This window comes from Hemitrygon akajei, chromosome 26 (assembly GCF_048418815.1).
Source record: "Hemitrygon akajei chromosome 26, sHemAka1.3, whole genome shotgun sequence".
NCBI classification, from domain to species: Eukaryota; Metazoa; Chordata; class Chondrichthyes; order Myliobatiformes; family Dasyatidae; genus Hemitrygon; species Hemitrygon akajei.
Genome location: NC_133149.1, coordinates 42,813,045 through 42,832,383, shown reverse-complemented (window position 1 = coordinate 42,832,383; position 19,339 = coordinate 42,813,045). Strand labels below are relative to the sequence as shown.

The 19,339-nt window shown below is 40.4% G+C and overlaps 2 protein-coding genes across 10 annotated transcripts in view; both read right to left on the bottom strand.

The window, feature by feature from the left end:
• rnf214 (ring finger protein 214) overlaps positions 1-6,437 on the bottom strand; it is a 71,961-nt gene extending 65,524 nt beyond the window's left edge. For 4 of the 7 annotated variants that reach the window (XM_073030046.1, XM_073030051.1, XM_073030052.1 and 1 more), the window contains exons 1-3: positions 6,265-6,324; positions 3,105-3,265; positions 314-839 (exon numbers count right to left, since the gene is read on the bottom strand). In XM_073030046.1, the coding sequence (XP_072886147.1) occupies positions 314-839; positions 3,105-3,259 (681 nt within the window). In that variant the 5' untranslated portion in view covers positions 3,260-3,265; positions 6,265-6,324. Of the gene's footprint in view, positions 1-313; positions 840-3,104; positions 3,266-6,255 lie in introns of all 7 variants that reach the window. The other 3 variants (XM_073030048.1, XM_073030050.1, XM_073030049.1) reach the window with 3 other exon arrangements.
• Positions 6,438-10,641: 4,204 nt separating this feature from the next.
• The window catches only part of LOC140716927 (ATP-binding cassette sub-family G member 4-like), a 204,148-nt gene continuing 195,450 nt past the window's right edge, over positions 10,642-19,339 (bottom strand). For all 3 annotated transcript variants that reach the window (XM_073030045.1, XM_073030043.1, XM_073030044.1), the window contains exon 15: positions 10,642-18,509. In XM_073030045.1, the coding sequence (XP_072886146.1) occupies positions 18,284-18,509 (226 nt within the window). In that variant the 3' untranslated portion in view covers positions 10,642-18,283. The remainder of the gene's footprint in view (positions 18,510-19,339) is intronic.

The window sequence follows — 19,339 nt, the reverse complement described above, 5'->3', positions numbered from 1 at the left end:
TGTATGTTGCCTGGCCTGTTGATCTCTTCTAGCATTGTGTGTGTTGCTCAAGATTACCAGCATCTGCAGAATCTGTAAGTGAATGCCTCCAGCAACACAGCACTCCTTTAGTACTACAAACGTTTGTACATCAGAACCATTGGCCTGGGTATCTTTCCAGTGAATGACCCAGGCATTTCAGGTCAAGTGGTCTAAGTTCAGCTACAGCAACTCCACAGCCCACATACCACATCCTCAATGCCATCCATAACCCTTTCAGCTGACAGCTTTCAAACACCGGGATCCGGAGCCATCCATTCATGCTTTGTCTTACCTGCACTGCAGAATCTGCTACTGGCTTCAAGGTTGGCGGTTCCTGCAAGTCTCTGGATGGTGTACCAGGATCCCCGTCTGGTTTCTCTTCATACAGCATTGTCACCATCCCTTCATTCACTGGCACCATGCCAATGTTCCACCCCTCTGCATTTTGCCAGTAACCAGCCACCAGGGTCGGTTGTCCTAATGAATCATTGGCAAATAGTTTGGGGAACTGGCTCTGGGTTGCATCAGTCAGCCAGCTGTTCTCTGGATAGTTCGATATGTCCGGAGGCAGACTTTCTCCATACTCAATGCAGCCGGGCACAGGCTGCTGATCTCTAAGCACTGTTTCAGGCACACCCTGGGCACCCAGCATGTCGAGTGTATAACTGCCCAGTTCATCCTCCGCTTCATTTTCTGGATCAGATCTGTAGATGTTGTCGATGTCCTGTGAAAGCGAACCTGGAGTTGGAACCACTACAGCTGCCACTTCTGTACTGGGACGTGGCTGATCAGGTGGAGGGAGGTCAAAATCACTGGGGCTAATAAACAATGCAAAAGTTACATGGTTATGCATGCAGTTTTATTTGATATCACTGGGATTTCAGACTAATTGAATGAGTAATCAAAATTGTATTTTCAATTCATTTATAGGTGAAATTAATTCAACCACTACAATCCAATGCTATAACTAAAATAATTTACAATAGATCGAAGCCACCCTTGTCACATTCCAAACAGCCGCCTGACAGGGTGACGTGGTAGTGTAGCGGTTAGCGCAATTGCTTTACAGCGTCAATGCTCTCCGATAGGGGTTTGATTCCTGCCGCCGTAGGCAAGGAGATTGTACATTCTGCTTATGACTGCGTGGATTTCCTCTGGGTGCTCCAGTTTCCTTCGACATTCCAAATCCATATGGTTAGGGTGGGGGTTAGTAAATTGTGGGCATGCTATGTTGGTGACACTTGCAGGTTGCCTCCAGCACAATCCTTGCCACATTTCACTGCATGTTTCAGTGTACATCTGTCAAGCAAAGCTAATCTTTATCTTGTTTTTAAACCTGAATTTCAGTCATATTATCCAACTAAAACAATAGTATCACTTTAAACTTGAGCTTAGAAGAATGAGGGGGGAATCTCATTGAAACCTATCGAATATTGAAAGACCTAGATACAGTAGATGTGGAGAGGATGCTTTCCATTAGTGGAAGAGTCTAGGACCAGAGGACACAACCTCAAAATACAGAGCCATCCCTTTAGAACAGAGATGAGAGGGAATTTCTTTAGTCAGAGTGTGTTGAATTGGTGGAATTCTTGCCACAGACGGCTGTAGAGGCCAAGTCATTGGGTACATTTAGAACGAAGGTTGATAGGTTCTTGATTAGTAAGGGTGTCAAAGTATGGGCAAAAGGCAGGAGAATGAAGTTGAGAGGGATTATTAATTAGCCATGATCAAATGGCAAACAAACTTGATAGGCCAAGTGGTGTAATTCTGCTATGTCTTAATGCCTTTACATACTTACAACATTTGGACCTGCCGTAAGCATTACAGTGTACATGAGGAATGGCTGAATGAGATATAGACAACAGCCCTCTCATCCCACTAGATACGAGGTTAAAGGTCCATTCTGTGCACTCAGTTGTCTTTGCTGATACATGAATGCATTACTATGAAGAGCTGCACCGCCAGCAGTGTTGGATAGCTTAGAGGAGAGACCTCCCTGATCCTCTACAAATAACTATGTATTCCTCGGAGATTCTGTTCTTGCCAGGGGATTCAAAGGAATACGTGTTCATTTGAAGAGAATAAGGGAACTTTCTCCTCCGTCTTAACCAATGTATTTAACCCCTCCATTAATACATTCAAAATCAAATCTCAAATAATTTTCATATTCCCATTTATGAAAGCCAGTTGTATAAAAGTGACTCTCTTACTGATTCCATGCTCCACCTTCCTCTCCCACAAGAATCCATCATTGTCAGCCCCTTTGTTGCTTCCACTTGTCATCTTCCAACCTCTCAGACTGTGATCAAGTCTGCTCTGCCATTTCATCATGGCTGATTTATTTTCCCTTTCAACCCCATTCTCTTGCCTTCTCCCCATAACGTTTGACACTCTGACTAACCAGGAACCTATCAACCTTCACTTTAAATATAGCCAATGACTTGGCTTTCACTGCTGATGCAGGACAACAAATTCCACAGATTCACCACCCTCTCTCACAAATTACCACGTATTACAACAGTGATGTGCAGAAGAGCATCTCTGAACACATAACACATTGAACCTTGAAGTGGCTAGGCTACAGCAGCAGATTATAAACCATGGCGCCTAACAGCAACTCCTTTGCTTGCATCTTCGGAAACAGTTCTATTTCCATCTTTAATATCTCTATTTTTCCCTTTCAGGGTTCTTCTCATTAGGGAGAGAGAGCGCCTGTAGTATGTCAAATACCGGGTGAATGAGTAGTCTTCGGGGTACTGCAAGTCTGTATCTTTGCTGATGCTTTGCTGCATGTTTTGAGTGCTCGGTGGAGGGCGCCAATGCTTTCTTTTTGCTGGTGGGGGAAGGGGGTTTGTTACTTTACTGCTGCTTACGCATGGGAGGGGGGAGCTGGGGGAGGGCTTTGGGGTTCTAACATTTTACCATCTTTCATTCTTTGGGGGCACTCCTCTGTTTTCGATGTTTGGAAAGGGATATGAAGGATGATGTATAAATGCAAGCCTTTCTTTTGTTAGAAAGTGAAAAACCATCTAGAGAACCAGTTACTGTGTCATAAAGAGAAGAGTAAGCTCACTTGTGGTTACCTTTGAGCATGGTTTTCACAGCCCAGTTTCAGAACATCGCCACCAGACTCTGCAGGCACATCAGTTGACAAGGCATCACCAACCTCTTCCACATTCAACATAGCAGATGTCACCTCAGGCTTTCCTTCAGAGTTGAGGACTTCTGTGGACTCCATGAGTTACTAACAGTATAGGAAAGTACAAGTTACACAAGGTCCAAAATTTTCACTTCACTCCTTAATTTAAGAAAATATATATTCTGAGTAATTCTTCCCCACTCGGATAATGGGCAAACATATCGGGCACACGTCCAAAGACAAGCTTTGAACCCCTGTCTCATTTGTGGCCTTTCAGCCATACCTTCAGTTTTCCGGTGACTTTTTTCTCACCCAGAAAGGTGTTGCATTCACTGCCTATGAAGGTGTTGAAGGCACATACGTTCACAAAGGCCTTGGGCCAAGCACTGGACAGTCACTGATTAACCCCTTAGTGTTTCCTCTTGTATATCATATTTCCTAATGACATAGATGCCCATTCAGCCCAACAAATTGATGCCTGCTCTCAAAGTAATCCCATTAACCCTGTTCCCTCATTTATTGTCCCTTATAACCTATTCCCTCTCACATGTTGATATCACAGCCAAGAGAGCTCACCAATGATTCTACTTCTCCAGGAGACTTAAGAAATTCAGCACATCCCCGTCGACTCTTACCAATTTTTACTGATGCACCACAGTAAGATTTCTGTCTGGATGCATAACGGCTTGAAACAGCAACTACACTGCACATGGCCACAAGAAACAACAGTTGTGAACACAGCTCAGCACATCACAGAAACCAGCCTCCCCGCCAGGGACTCTGTCAAGATGGACTCTCGCCTTCACAATCTTCCTTATGATCCTGCAAGTTATCGTTAGCCAGCACTGCACTTTTCAGTAGCGTTTACAGCTTATTCTGCATTGTTATTGTGTTATACTGCCTGAGATTTCAAAGGCAAAAGCTATAAAAAATTATCAGGGATGACATTAGGCAGGAGAAAGGAATAGAACTAATGGGCTACTCTGTGTGAACAGGCATATACTTGATAGCTCAAATGGCCTCCTTCTAGATAGGACATAGAAGAGTGGAGGAACAGGCACTTTGACTCACAATGCCTGTGCCCACCATGATACCAAATTAAACTAAATCTAACCACTGACACACAATCCATGTTTATGTTCCTGCCCAAATGATTTTTAAAGATCACCATAGTGCAAAGTGTGCATTTCTACCAGAAAGTTCAACTTTGAACTCATCTGTCCACAGAACGCTGTTCCAGAAGCATGGTGGAGCATCCAGGTCTCTTTTTGCAACTTGAGATGCGCAGCAATGTTTTTTTGAAGAGCAGTGGTTTCCTCCATAGTGTCCTTCCAAGGATCCCATTCTTATTCAGTATTTTTCTTATAGTGGATACATGAAGAGACTTCAGGAAGTTCTAGAGATTTCTGCAGGTCTTTTGCTGTTACCGTTGGGTTCTTTTTCACATCCTTCAGCAATACACACAGTACTCTTGGTGTGATCTTGGCAGGACGCCCACTCCTAGGGAGAGTAGCAACAGTACTGAATTTCCTCCATTTGTAGATAATTTTTCTTACTATGGACAGAGGAACACTCAGGTCTTTAGAAATGCTTTTATAGCCTTTTCCAGCTTGATGCATCTCTACAATTCTTCTTCAAAGGTCCTCTGAAAGTTGTTTTGATTGAGGCATGGTGAACATAAACAGTTTTTTCTTGAGAAGAGCAGGCTATGTCAGTAACCTGACTTCTTTTTTTTTATACAGGACAGGGCACCTCTCCAACCCACACTTCTAAACTCATCTCATTGATTAGAACATCTGACTCCAAATAGCTTTTGTAGAAGGTATTACCCCAGAGGCTCACATACTTTATTGAACCTAGACTGGAATTATTTAAATGGTGTACGCAGAAGAAGTACAATTGTTTGCAGGTTATTAGTTCAGACAGATTGTGTTTGTCTATTATTGTGACTTAGATGAAGATCAGACCACATTTTATGAGTAATTAATGCAGAAAAACAGGCAATTGCAAAGGGTTCATAAACGTTTTCTCGCAACTGTAGGCCAGTGTCCATATACATGCCCAGATGAAGTCCTACACTGTTAAAGGTGCCACCTTTTGATCAAGAGATTATGTCCCTACAATAAATAAGCCAATGCATCCACATGGAACAGACACACAGACTTACTTTATTGATGCCAAGGGAAATTGGGTTTTGTTACAGTTGCACCAACCAAGAATAGAGTAGAAATATAGCAAAATAAAACCAGAAATAATTAAATGATAATAAGTAAATTATGCCAAGTGGAAATAAGTCCAGGACCAACAACCTCCAGATTATGTAACTATTTAGGCTTTGCTTGTAAATGTGTGTGATTGCAGAAGTTCCAAACTTCTACACAGCTACTCTGCAGACTTCCACGAGCATTTAAGCAATTGGACAGCTGGATCAGCCTGAGGAGTATTTTGACCACGAACAGGGGTTTTACAGACATTAATTGTGGGAGCTGAGTTGCCCCAGGATCCCAGCAAAGTTGAAAGTGGGCCTGGTGGGAAGAGATCCTAAACAACATACCTCTTCAGGAAGCCTTAGTCATTTGGTGACTGCTCTCAGGAATAAATTCCAAAGGACCTTTTAGCATTATTTCAAGGAAAGTCACGGGAGCTTTCCTGAGGATCCGACCAACATTACATAAGATTGCGTAAACTGTAGGCACATTGATACTGCGGGTAGAACATTCTAAGAAATTTAAGATCAAATGTCAATTATTCACTGCTTAGCGTTAAAAAAAAAGCCGTTGCAATACTTAAAGTTAAAACGCACACATTAACTCAGGCGTCAGTTTTTCTGCACAACTAGATGCACTAAGGCCCAGAGATAAGAATAAATACACACACACACAAAACAGAGAGACACACACCCACCGTAAAATTTAAGAAACTTTTCAGGGCCAAAACAGCTAATTAACCTTCCTCTAACCTACACCGCTTTCTCCCTCACTAATCTAAAAAATCTATTTCCCTCCTACCCCAGATTACGACAATCGCGACAATAAAGCTCTCCCAAGACACAAAATGTGACAACCATTCTGACAACCGTTAATCTTTCAGCCTACCAACGTTACCATTCAACATGCAGACCTTCAGTGTTCTGAACTGGGAATCACTAGACACCAACCTGCAACAATACAGCGGATTGGAGCAACCTTCAACAATCCAGCCAGTCTTTCAACAATTTAATGCTACAGACCAATAAGACGCCTTCAACAATTCAACGGGCTTGTCTCTGACAGGCTAGCGTCCGGGCCCGTTTTGAAGCTGACGTCATTTCCGCCCCGCTTTGATGATAATTCGTTTCAAGGGCGCGTGTGTGCTTCAATGATACAAAGCGAGATTGTGTTGGTTCACTATGGGTGAAGTGTGCTTTGCCTCGGCACTGTACTTCAGGAGAGCTACAGAGTATCAAGTTTGAGTTTAAACACGAGAGGTTCTGCAGATGCTGGAAATCTGGAACAACACACCGAAAATGCTGGAAGAACGCAGCAGGTCGGTCGGCACCTGAAGGGAAATGTGTAGTCAACGTTTCGGACCGAGACGCTTCATCTGATGAAGGGGCTCGGCCCGAATTTCCCTCCACCGAAGCTGCCTGACCAGCTGAGTTCCTCCGGCATTTTATGTATGTTGCTAAGTTTAAACTCTTCCCTCTGCTGGCCAAGCTGTCACGATTGCTAAGTAGTATTAATTGGTCACAAAACGGTAGAGAGAGTTAAAAGAATGAGATATCTTGAAATCTGGAACAGAACGCAAGTTCGTGATGGGTTTCAGCGGTGGGTGTCGTATTCTGACCCAAATGTCGGCAATTCCTCTCGTCGCACCCACCACACATACACTCAAACAGTTCAAAGTAAATTTATTATCAAAGTACATATATGTCACCATATAAAATCTTGAGGTTCATTTTCTTGTGAGCATACTCAGTAAATACAAGAAACACAATAAATGAAAGACTAAAGCCAACAGGACTGACAAACTGATGTGCAGAAGACAACAAACTAGAAATACAAAATAATAGTAAATAAATAGGCAATAAATATTGAACACAAGATGAAGAGTCTTTGAAAGTAATTCCATAGGTTGTGGGAACAGTTCAGTGATGGGGCAAGTGAAGTTATCCCCTCTGTTTCAAGAGTATTTCCAGCATTTTCTGTTTTTATTTAAGCTGTTGATAAAACAAATTTCAGCAAATGGTGTTGATTTTGTTGGCTATACTAATCTTCTTTGTCATCTCTAATTGCCCTGGCAATGAGGAGGTGGGTAAGAGCCAACCACATTGGTCTGGTCACCAGAAGACAGCAGATCTCCTACCTTCAAAGATTATAAGAAGTAAGAAGCCATTTGGTCCATCATGTCTGCTCCATCATTCAATCACGGCTGATTTATTATCCCTGTCGACCCTATTATCCTGCTTTCTCACTGTAACCTTGACACCCTTACTAAACAAGAATCAACCTCTGCTTTAAATATACCCAATAACCTGGCCTCCATAGCTATCTGTGGCAATGAATTCCACAGATTCACCACCATCTGGCCTCTAAATGGACATCCTCTATTCTGAGGCTGTGCCCTCTGGCCCTAGAGTCTCCTGCTGTTGGAAATATCCTATCCACATTAACTCTGTCTAGGCCTTTCAATATTCCGTAGGTTTTAATTAGATCCCCCTCATTCTTATAAACTCAAGCAAGTCCAGGCCCAGAGGCATCAAATTTCATGATCACTACTGCAGATATCCAGCAACTTAATCCAGCCCACGTGATTCTGAAGGCTTTCAGTCAGCGAACCCCAGCACCCTTTCAAACAGGAGATGGCCATTCGGCTCAAGCAGCCTGTGTTCGCCCTTTGCTCTTCTAGTGAGATTTTTAGATGCTTAGCACCCTGCTCTACTTGCTTCATGCTTAGGACTGTGTGGCTAAGCACCACTCTAATGTCATATGTAAGTTTGCTGTCGACACCACTCTTGTTGGCCAAATCAAGGGTGGCGATAAATCAGCATATAGGAGAGAGGATTGAAAATTTGTTTGTGTGCAGTTCTTCACTGATTCTATTTTTTTTTGTTCTACTGCAAATGCCTGCAAGAAGATGAATCTCATGGTAGTATGTGGTGACACATATGTGCTTTGATAATAAATTTTTCTTTGAACTCTGAGACTCATTGGATCTTACTGAAGAATTCACCTCATACAAGAAGACTCAAAGGGGAGTTGATGGGCAAATATGTGAGACTATGTGGGGTTTGCATGTTCTTCTGTGACCTCATGGGGTTAGCCTGCACACCCCGGTTCCTCGTGCATGCTCAACAGTGCTGGCTATTAATTAACCCTGGTATAGGTAGATGGTGGGGGAAAAGATTAAAGATTAGCTTTATTTGTCAAGAACGTCAAAACATGCATCATTTGTGTCAACAACCAACACAGTCTGAGGATGTGTTAGGGGCAGCCAGCAAGTATTACCATACTTCCAGCACCAAATAGCATGCCCACAAATTACTAACCCTAACCCGTGTATCTTTGGAATGTGGGATGCATCCTGATGAAGGGCCTTGGCCTGAAATGTTGACTATTTTTTCCCCTCCATAGATGCTGCCTGACTTGCTGAGCTCCTCCAGCATTTCGTGTGTATTTGTTGCTCAAGATTTCCAGCGCCTGCAGAATCCCTTGCGTTGATGATTTGCAGCCTCATCCCTGGAACAACTCTAGGGAGGTTACGTGCTTAGCAGGATCTAAAAGGAGGATGCAAACATAATTTCAACTTTACATTAAATAAGTCATTAAATGTGTTCAACGAGACAGATATTCCTTAATGCCAAAGCGAAAGTGGAAATAAGGCACTGAAATGGGTAATGAGCTATGATGGTAAGGCAGCCTATTCCCATTCCTATTTTCTATAACTCGAAAACATCCTGTTTCAGAGATTGGTTAGTTTTTGGATTTTTTCTACACTGGAGGACTGTAGAGTTGTTGATTTTTTTTTTCAAAATAGAGGTCAACAGTTTTGCAGTATTAAAGAATTCAAAGAATAAGTGCATGAAAAGGAAGGAGATCAACCTGATTTTGATGAATGGTGGTTTGTTACAAAGGCGGAAGGCCCCTTCCTGAATTCTTTTGTAATGTTCTTGTTCCTGGACAGTCTTTACCAGTGTAAAGAAAATACTCTTTACAATTTTATTCCCAGTAAACACACATGGAGTTTAATGGCTTTGGGCCGTTAATGGCCATTTGGGCCTCACTGGAGTTTAGAAGGATGGGGTTGGGGGTGAGGTTCTCATAGAAACCTATCAAATATTGAAAGGCCTTGATAGAGTGGAGGTGGAGAGGATGGTTCCTATAGCGGGAATGTTTAGGACCAGACGTCACGGCCTCAAAATACAAGGTTGTCCCTTTAGAACAGAGATAAACAGAGAGGAATTTCTTTAACCAGAGGGTGGTGAATCTGTGGAATTCATTGCCACAGATGCCAACTCATTGGGTATATTTAAAGTAGAGCATGGTAGGTACTTAATTAGTAAGGCTGTCAAAGGTTATGGGGAGATAGGAGGAGAATGGGATTGAGGAGGAAAATAAAGTAATCATGATCAAAAGGCAGAGCAGACCTGAAAGGCCAAATGGCCTAATTCTGCTCCTATGCCTTATAATCTAACTATGCAATTTATTCTAGCGACTAGCACAGTTGAAAAGAATGGACCACTTAAAAGCACTTGGAGTATTGCATTCAGTTTTGGTCACACAATAGGAGATACCATTAAGATAGGATATTTACAGAAAAGATTTATAAGGATGTTGTCAAGACTGAAGGGACCAGATTATCGAGAGATGTTAGACAGGCTAAGACTACTTTTTGGAGTGTAGGCGACTCAGAGGAGATCGTTTAGAAATGTATAAAGCGATAAGGAGCATAGATAGGGTGAATGAACATTGTCAAATTTCCCCAGAGAAAGGTAATCAAAAACTAGAGTGCACAAGTTTAAGGTGAGAGGGAAAAGATTTAAAATGGACCGGAGGGCAACTTTTTCCTCCATACAGAGGGTTCTAGAGATATGGAATGAGATGCAAAAGTAAGTGGTTGAGGCAGATACAATAACAATATTTAAAATACATTTAGACAGGTATATGCAACAGAATGGTTTACAGAGATGTGGGTTAAATGCAGGAAAACGGGATTAGTTTAGGTGGGCATTTTGGTTCCCATGGACGATTTGGGCTGAAGAGCCTGTTCAGCCTGTTCTGTGTGTATCTCCCTCTCCCATCTATCTGTTGCCTACTTATTCTTTCAATGATAGTGCATCATTTCACCCATGCCAGGAACAGCCTGGTAAAGTATGTGATGTGAAGTAGCCATCATCTTTCAATCGAGTCTACTTTTAATTACTTACTATGAAAATAAGTAACACTACACAAATATTTTAGGCTATTCATAAAAATAACACAATAAAGAACAAGAGCCCAGGGTATAAATAGTTGTTTTATTAGTAATATGTTAACAGAAACTTCTTACTGAAAGTAACATACAGTCCAACAACAGTCACTGGTATAAATATTCATGAGCAACTTTGGACATTACATCTTTGATTTGCATAAACATTATTAATATGTGACCCGTGTGTTCACTTTAGTTCTGTTAAAAAATCAGCCTGACAGTCAAGTCTTTAGCACATGCAATATAAACAGAATAAGCCATGGAAGGAAAACATATTTGGTTCATTCACTAAAATAAAACATTCTTTAAAGTATTTCAAAAGCATTTGCATCAAATCTTTTGCTTCCCTCTCTTCAATTCTCCTTTAAAAGCATCGCCTCCTCTGATATAAAATTGCATGGGTCCCACTAACCCCAACCTGAGCTGGTCTAAGTACTCATTAGCCTTCAGTGGATTATGTACCTGTAGGATATCCTGCTTTCAAGGCCAATCTCTTTTGTAGAGATGCAGTAAGCAGGAGTTTTCTAATATTAGCAATTCAACATTGATTAGGGGCAGGGCCACTGGTCAATTTAATTTTTTCCCCTTTCTGCCAATCCTTTTAAAATGTTGCTGAAATCAGCACCCATATTCTACTTTCTCAAAATGATATCAAAATTATTCCACTCTTTATCAAGAATCTTCCTACCTGCAGAACATTGGACTTTGTCAGGAGTGGAAGAGAAGAACCTAATTGAATCCTTTCAGTATTCCCTCTTAGCAGCTTTCTTAGGCCTAAGCTGGTACTCAGTGCGAACAGAACATCACACACTTAATTTGGGATTTTGTAATTACAGTGCTGATTTTAATATCTTTTCTTCAGTGTTGGAAAAGTAAACCTTTCCTTTAACACAGATGTGCAAACCACTCAGAACTGAAAATTAATCACCTCAGTTACATCATGGCAGCAATTGATTAAATAAAAATAGAGTGAGTAAAAACAGAAAATACTGGAAACACAAATGCTGCTCGACCTGCTGACTGTTTGCATCATTTACTGTTTTTATTTCAGATTTTCAGCATCTACAGGTTTTTTGCATTTTTATTTAACGACTGAATGCAATTGGTGTGAATGTAGATGGTTTCCAACCACTGGAGATCTGTTCTTTCTGAATGCATGTTATATTAATTTATTATTTATTTATATTAGTTCTTTGCTTATTTATAATAAATGATGATTATTTATATTAAGTACATTTATTTAGTATCAATTATTCCAGATGCAGTAGGTGAGGAGGTACAGTTTACTTACAGCACCCAGCAGGCTTTATGTTCCTAGTTTTGAAGCAGCCTTTGAAGGCAGATTATCAGTGATGCCACATCCTGACCAAGGGAACACAGATTGGGGGTGCAGACATGGCAATCTTTGAACCTGAATTGAATACCCACACCAGTATTGAGCATGACCCATCTCCACATCACGATTCCCAACACCCCAGCTGATTTGAGGTCCATCTTGCTCATTGGCTCTGACTTGTTCTTCCTTGATGAGGACTGCCCTGCATGGTGTTGAAGCAAGTGCATGGGGCATGGGGAGAGAGTGGTTCAAGCCAAACAAAATGATTGCCACTCACGCATTAGGTGGATGGCAGTCATAGCTCACTGAGAGAATGCTGAGGAACTACACAAACTTCTGTTCTGTTTCTTCCTCTACCTCAAAGATGCTAATCTGGTGGGATTCCACTGATATTTCTCCCTGTCCACTACCTCTAGATACAATTATGAAATAGCCATCAACAAAGATTGTTGAGTGAAAGCATTGTACAGAGATCATGGTTAAATGAATGCAAATTCTGGTCAATGATGATTGTTACCATCATTGCTGTTCTCTTCACTTCTGTCATGTTGAGATAAAGCACTTTAGGCTCTGGGAAAACCCTGTAGTCCCACCAAGGAGGAGGCTATGTAGCATCTACGCCAGGATCACCAGACTCAAAAACAGTTACTTCCCCAAGCAGTAAGGCTGACCAACACCTCCACCCACTAACCCACCTCACTACTACTTTATTATTTCCTGTCAGTCACCTTACGTACAGCATAGCATCACTTTATGCTCATACAACCAATCAATCGATATATACAAGCCATCTTAGGTATTAATATTTATTGTGTTTTTATTATTATTGTGTTCATTATCTTCTGTGGGTTTTTTTTGTACTGCATCAGGTCCAGAGTAACAATTATTTCATCCTCCTTTACACTTGAGTACTGGAAACGACATTAAACAATCTTGAATCTTGGATTTAACAATTTTGAATCTCAAGTGCTCATGCTTCTGTTAGACTATAGACTGACTCCCATCAAGGATAACTCTGACACAAACTGCCTAGCAGGAACCACAAGGTGGTGCCCTTAACAAGGAGGGAGTGTAAGTGCTGGTAGATGGCCGATCCCCATCAATTCCCTCATAGAAACGGTATCAGTCATTCTGTATTACTTGTCCAGAGCAGCGAGAGTACTCTCTGTTTGAACAAGAATTCCCAGTAAACAAAAAATGTTAAAAAAAAATTAAAATAAATCCTAAATCATCAGGGTTGATACTTGAACCAGGAAGAAAAGTTAATGCCTTGAGTTCGACTCTTGACTTTGCTGCTAGGTCCACAAAAATTGTTAAACCAGCTTTGCGCACAGACTTTTACATACAATCATCTATTATTTGCTAAGTTGTTATTGTTCAATAAAACATTTAACTTACCTGCTAGTTTGAACAAAGCACCGTTAATAAACAGCATTCACTGGAAGCCGTGCTATAACCAACAAGTTGGAGGTGAGGCAGAGTTTCTAACGATTAGTTTGTTGATCAGCAAACAATGTCAATTCGCTCAGTAAACAGAGTCTGTCTAAAGAGTAGAGGAAACAGAAACTGCAGCAAATCCCTCTATAAAAGCAGGATAATTTTCCCAAAAAGATGGTAAATGGAAAATAGTCTGCTGCACACAAAATGAATCTTGGTCACTTGCTTGACAGAGGAATTCCTCAATTCACCTGGCTATAACATTGTCACAATTTACATTCTTTATTAAAAGAGCACTGGAAATATCTTTTCTGATTTCAATTTAAATGAAAGCTGCAAAGCAATTTTGTTTTTATTTCTGACATCTTGCAAAGGTTTGCTCCTTTATCTTTGTGTCTCTGGAGAACATGTTGTTCCTGAATGATCAGGCTCCGTCAGAAGAGGTTTCTTCAAGTGTTGCTCGAACAGCTTAACGCCAAAATTGCACCACTTTCCTCTCCAAGTGACTTATACAGTGCAAATGGGTCTTCGTGAATGGTTTGAATTCTTTGATATCCGTGCAGACTGTTTTAGCTCTATTTACACACGTACGCAGATTTATTACACATGTATAAATCTTACAATTGCATTGATTCTGCAAATACAAAGAGGTAGCTCCCCATTTGCAAGGCTTGCACAAGAAATATTTTAAATCCACTTGGTTCCCAAAGCACACATAAATGATCAAATGTTTCTAAACATACATTCTGTAAAATTTAATACAATTATAGTTATTTTATTTAGAGATACAACATGGTAACAGGCCCTTCTGGCTTAACGAGCCTGCGCCACCCAATTACACCTGTGTGACCAGTTAACTAACTCCCATGTCTTTGGACTGTGGGAGGAAACCGGAGCACCTGGAGGAAATGCACACAGTCATGGGAAGAACGTAGAAACTCCTTACAGACAGTGGCCAAGTTGAAGCAAGGTTTCTGATGCTGCAATAGTGTTATGCTAACTACAACTCTACTGTGCTGCTCTATTATGTATTATGAAGCAACTGTTTAATACAGAGGCTCAAGTGGATTCAAAGTTTGCAGGACTGAACAAAGGTCAAACATAGACCCTTTTTCCTCCCACCAAGACCAAGACCATAACTACATTCAGTAGCCACTTTATTAGGTACACCTGCTTATTAATGCAAATATCTAATCAGCCAATTATGTCACAGCAACTCAATGCATAAAAACATGCAGACATGGTTAAGAGGTTCAGTTGTTTTTTTTAGACAAAACATCAGAATCGAGAAGAAATGTGATCTAAGTGACTTTGACTGTGGAATGATAGTTGGTGTCAGACAGGGTGGTTTGACCAGTTAACTAACTCCCATGTCTTTGGACTGTGGGAGGAAACCGGAGCACCTGGAGGAAACACACACAGTTCATTTGTAAAACCAGAAACTGCTGATCTCCTGGGATTTTCATGTACAACAGTCTCTAGAGTTTGCAGAGAATGGTGTGAAAAACAAAAAAAAATCTAGTGAATAGCAGTTCTGTGGGCGAAAACGCCTTGTTAAGGAGAGAAGTCAGAGAGACCATCCAGACTGGTTCGAGCTGACAGTAACTCAAATAACCACATGTTATAACAGTGGTGTGCAGCAGCACATCTCTGAACACAGAACATGTCAAACCTTGAAGAGGATGGTCAACAACAGCAGAAGACCACAAACATACACTCAGTGGGCACCTTATTAGGTACAGGAGGTATTTTCATTAAACTGTGGCTTTAACCTTTGAATATGACTTAAGCAATGCCATATATTCAATCTTTGTTTGTGTTCTTGCCTATGCACTTCAATTGGACAAGACTTGTTCTCAGGGAAATAGGAATCAGGTCTGAGGCACAGATACCAGCCACAGATGACAGAAGGGTGGGTGGGATTCAATAATGAGTCCAACCAAAGGGTTGGTGGTACAGAGCATTGCAAATAACAATCAAGATTGCTGACCACTGTAGGAGTATAATAATTCCCTAAGCTATTGGGAACTTTCAAGAGTTACAAAGAAGAGAACAGTTCTGAGATGCACGAATTAAGTATACAATGTTGAGCTATATATTTTAATGATAAATGATCTGAATTACATAATGGCACAGCGTGGACCATTCAACACATCAAGCTAACTCTTGTTCTAGCTGATTAATCCATCTAACACCTTCCCTTTGCTCTTGTAGTCCTGTATATTATTCTACCTGAAATGTCTAACAAACTGCCTTTTAAAAATCCAAATTAACAGAATTTTCACCAGGCTCAAAAGACACCTGCATCAAAACCCTTTTTCTGGGTCTATGGTTTTCTTTTAAAGGATTTAAAGATTAGCTTTATTTGTCACACGTACACCAAAACATCAAAACATACAGAGAAATAGGTCATTTTGCATCTACGCTCAACACACTCCAGATGCAGTGGGGCCATGCTTCTGGTGCCAACATGGCATGCCCACAACTTGCTAATGCTAACCAGTCTGTCTTTCAAATGTGGAAGGAAACCGGAGCACCCAGAGGAAAGCCACTTGGTCTCAGGGTGAATGTACAAACTCCTTACAGACAGCAGCGGGAATTGAACCCCCATCTTATAGCTTGAGCTGATCATAACGCTACCATGCTGCCTCTAGAACAATGGAGAATGCGGGCATTCCTTACTTTGCCCCCATCTTCTTACCATCACGTTTTCTAAAACCATACACTAATGGGGTTAGCTTCTCAATCCCTTGGGGTCTATCACCACTATCAAATCTCCTCACTTCCTTCTTTGCTCTATGGAGAACAGCACCAGCCACACCATCACGGTTTTGTAGTTAAAATCATATATCTATGGAACCATTCCCAACACCTTCCTTCCTCATTATTGGTGATCAGAACTGCATAATGCACTACCTGAAGGCTAACTGTTTTTCTCTTACAGACATGCAAACTCCTTACGGGAGTCTGTGATGACACAGGAAGTATTTCAAATGTACTTGTACTGTACATAGACGAATAAACTTGACCTTACTTTGGTTTCATATGATCGATGACAGAATAGAAACTGGGAAATAGGATAAAGGATCACCAACAAAATGTCACATATTTTTAAACAGTCGTGTCCTCAATGTAGAGATGCGAATTTAACAAAGATCTTTGTTGATAAGCCTAACTTATCACATATACACCGAAACGTACAGCAAAATGCATTGTTTGCCTCAAATAAATCAGCGAGGTAAGTGTCACCATGCTTCTGGTGCTGACATAGGATGCCCACAATTTATCAATCCTAATCCATTTGTCTTTGGAATGTATGAGGAAATTGGAGCACTCAAACAAAACTCACACAGTCACAGAGAGAATGTATAAAGTCCTTACAGGGGCAGGAATTGAGCCCCAATTGGAGATCATTGGTACTGTAAAGCGATTCCACTAACTGGTACGCTACCGTGCTGCCCCAATTAACTTAGACTTAAAGTACAAATTGTTGGATGAAAAATGGAGATTTGAAACATGATGGAAAGATATTAGTGGAAGAAAATAATCATTTAAACCATAATCTAAATGCTGATCATTGGAGATTCATTGTGCAAGCCTGCAATTAGGTTACTGCTCTTTTACGAAGTCAAACTCAAGTGTATTGAAGTTAAAATTATAAAAACTGTACACTCTCCCACACCATAGTTAGCCACACAGACAAAGTTAAAGTGGCAATAGTCCAGGAGTAGTTAGACCATAAAATACTGCAATACCATGACTAAGAGATGTTATTTTTTTCTATAACAGTGTAAGGACATTACCAAGTGTTTCTGCATGCTTCGTTGGCAATGACACTTTATAATTATTGGAACTTGTTTGAAGTGTAAACTTTCTGGACCCATCTGTCACATTGAAATGGTGGTTATTGTCCCTTTCACTCTGGGACTAAAGTACCATTAAATTTTGAAAAGGAATTGAGCAATTCAAAATAAAAACACTGAGAACTGTTCAAACATCTGGATACACTGCAGCACTTCTACACAAAATGGGAGATTCTTTCAGAGAATTAAATAGTTCCTGAAAAAATCCAATTAAAATACTGTGGTGTGGGGGAGAAGAAAGACATATAGTTTAAGTGTTTTTTTTAATAATTGAGAAAGGAAATTTCTAAGTACTAAAGTGAAAATAAAAACTATAATACTAATACAAAATGTGGTAAAAATTGCAACACTACCTTTTTTATAATATTTTACATTTTTAAGACTGTAGCTTTTTAAATATACTCCTGAAATGTTAAAAAGTAATAGAGACTTTTCGCAATGCCTAATATTATATTTAAAGCTTAGGTTGAAATGCCTTACTTCCTTATTTAAACTTACAGTTAGTATAATTTGACAAAACGTGCTATAAGCAAACATGCACAAGATGACAGATTAAAGCGTACATTGCCCTACAAAAACTGTGCTTGTTAATAATCTGGTTCTAAAGTTAAAGTTCTGTTTTGTATCTTAAAAAAAATACACTTCAGTGTAACATCGATCTAACAATTCACAAATGGAGCTTCTTCAACAGTTGTTGGTGCATCATTCTGAGATTCTCATTGTGTAGAACACCAAAGTGGAGTTGCTTCATTATACAGGTTGTTTTCTTTGACAAACCATCTTCCAGGTGGGGTGAGAATTTTAAAAAAAATCAGAAAAAAATCTAGAGGCAAAAAAAAAATTGAAAATCCAAAAGGCCTGTCAAAAGCCATCTTGATGTTTGAAAATTCTTTTTAGAGAATACCATTCAGGCTTTGTGGCTTAGCTGTTCCCAATCTTAACACGGGGGTTCAGCTCCGAAACCTCACGAGAATAGATCCAGTTCACAAATAGCAGGACTAAATGCCGCAAAACATCCACCTGTATGTAATTTCCTTTCTATCTTTCAGATTTGACTTTGTAACGCAGGACAAGATAGGCCATCAAACGCAAAATAACAAAAAAAATACCCAGGATAATGAAATCCATGTAAAGCTTTGAGTCTTGCACATCCAACTCTTGAAGAATTTTCTTTGGTTCCTTATAAGGACAAAATTCAGTATTGCAGGTCAGATTTTTTCTCTCCAGCCCATATATTGACAAGATGACACCTTCGAAGCCATATCTGTTTTACGAAGCAAGAGAATAAACAAATTGAATTGTTACTCTTTCAGATTGATTTGTCTATCGAAGGGCCTTTTCCCCAACTTTATACCAAGAACTCCTCTAAAAGGACCACAACTATGTCATAGGTTTGGAGGTTTGTGTGCCTCAGTGACTCAAAGAGCCATGTTGGCTGGAGTCAGGGCTTTAGGCTTTGGCTCAAGGGGTAGAGGCCAGACTAAGAGAGGTCCACCAGCCCTCCAGGTTTAGGGGTTCAGCTCAGGGCTAACAACTCTGAATGGTAAAACAAAATTGTTATGGAAATAGCAATGAAGAATCCTTCTCCATCTGAGTGTGATGGTATACCTGAGTCTCCACCTGGGACTTGACAGTAGTGAAAACTGAGAGGAAGCTACTGGCGTTATGAAGGAAGCCCTGAACACCACCAGAGATGGAGGACCTTCATTGCTGACCTAAACAAGTGGCATAACAGGTAGTAAGGATTTCTAGAATTTTCCATTATCCCGACAGATCCACCTACATGGCATTGAGAAAATGGTTGCCACGTTAATCTTATGCATATATATTACATCCCCATTAACACACAGAGAAGGTGATAACCAAATCAAGACAAAAGATACACTAACAGGATTAGGTAAGGAATTGTGAAATCTTTTTGAAGATTTTAATTTCTGGGTTTACAGTGTCTCATGAAAGAACAGCATTTATTGCCCATCTCCAACTGCCCTTGAGAAGCTGCCTTCTTAAGCCATTACAGCCTTTCAGGTGAAACTTGAGTACACACACCAGTACAAGATAAACGAATAAATTGGTCTTTACGTGTGTAACAGA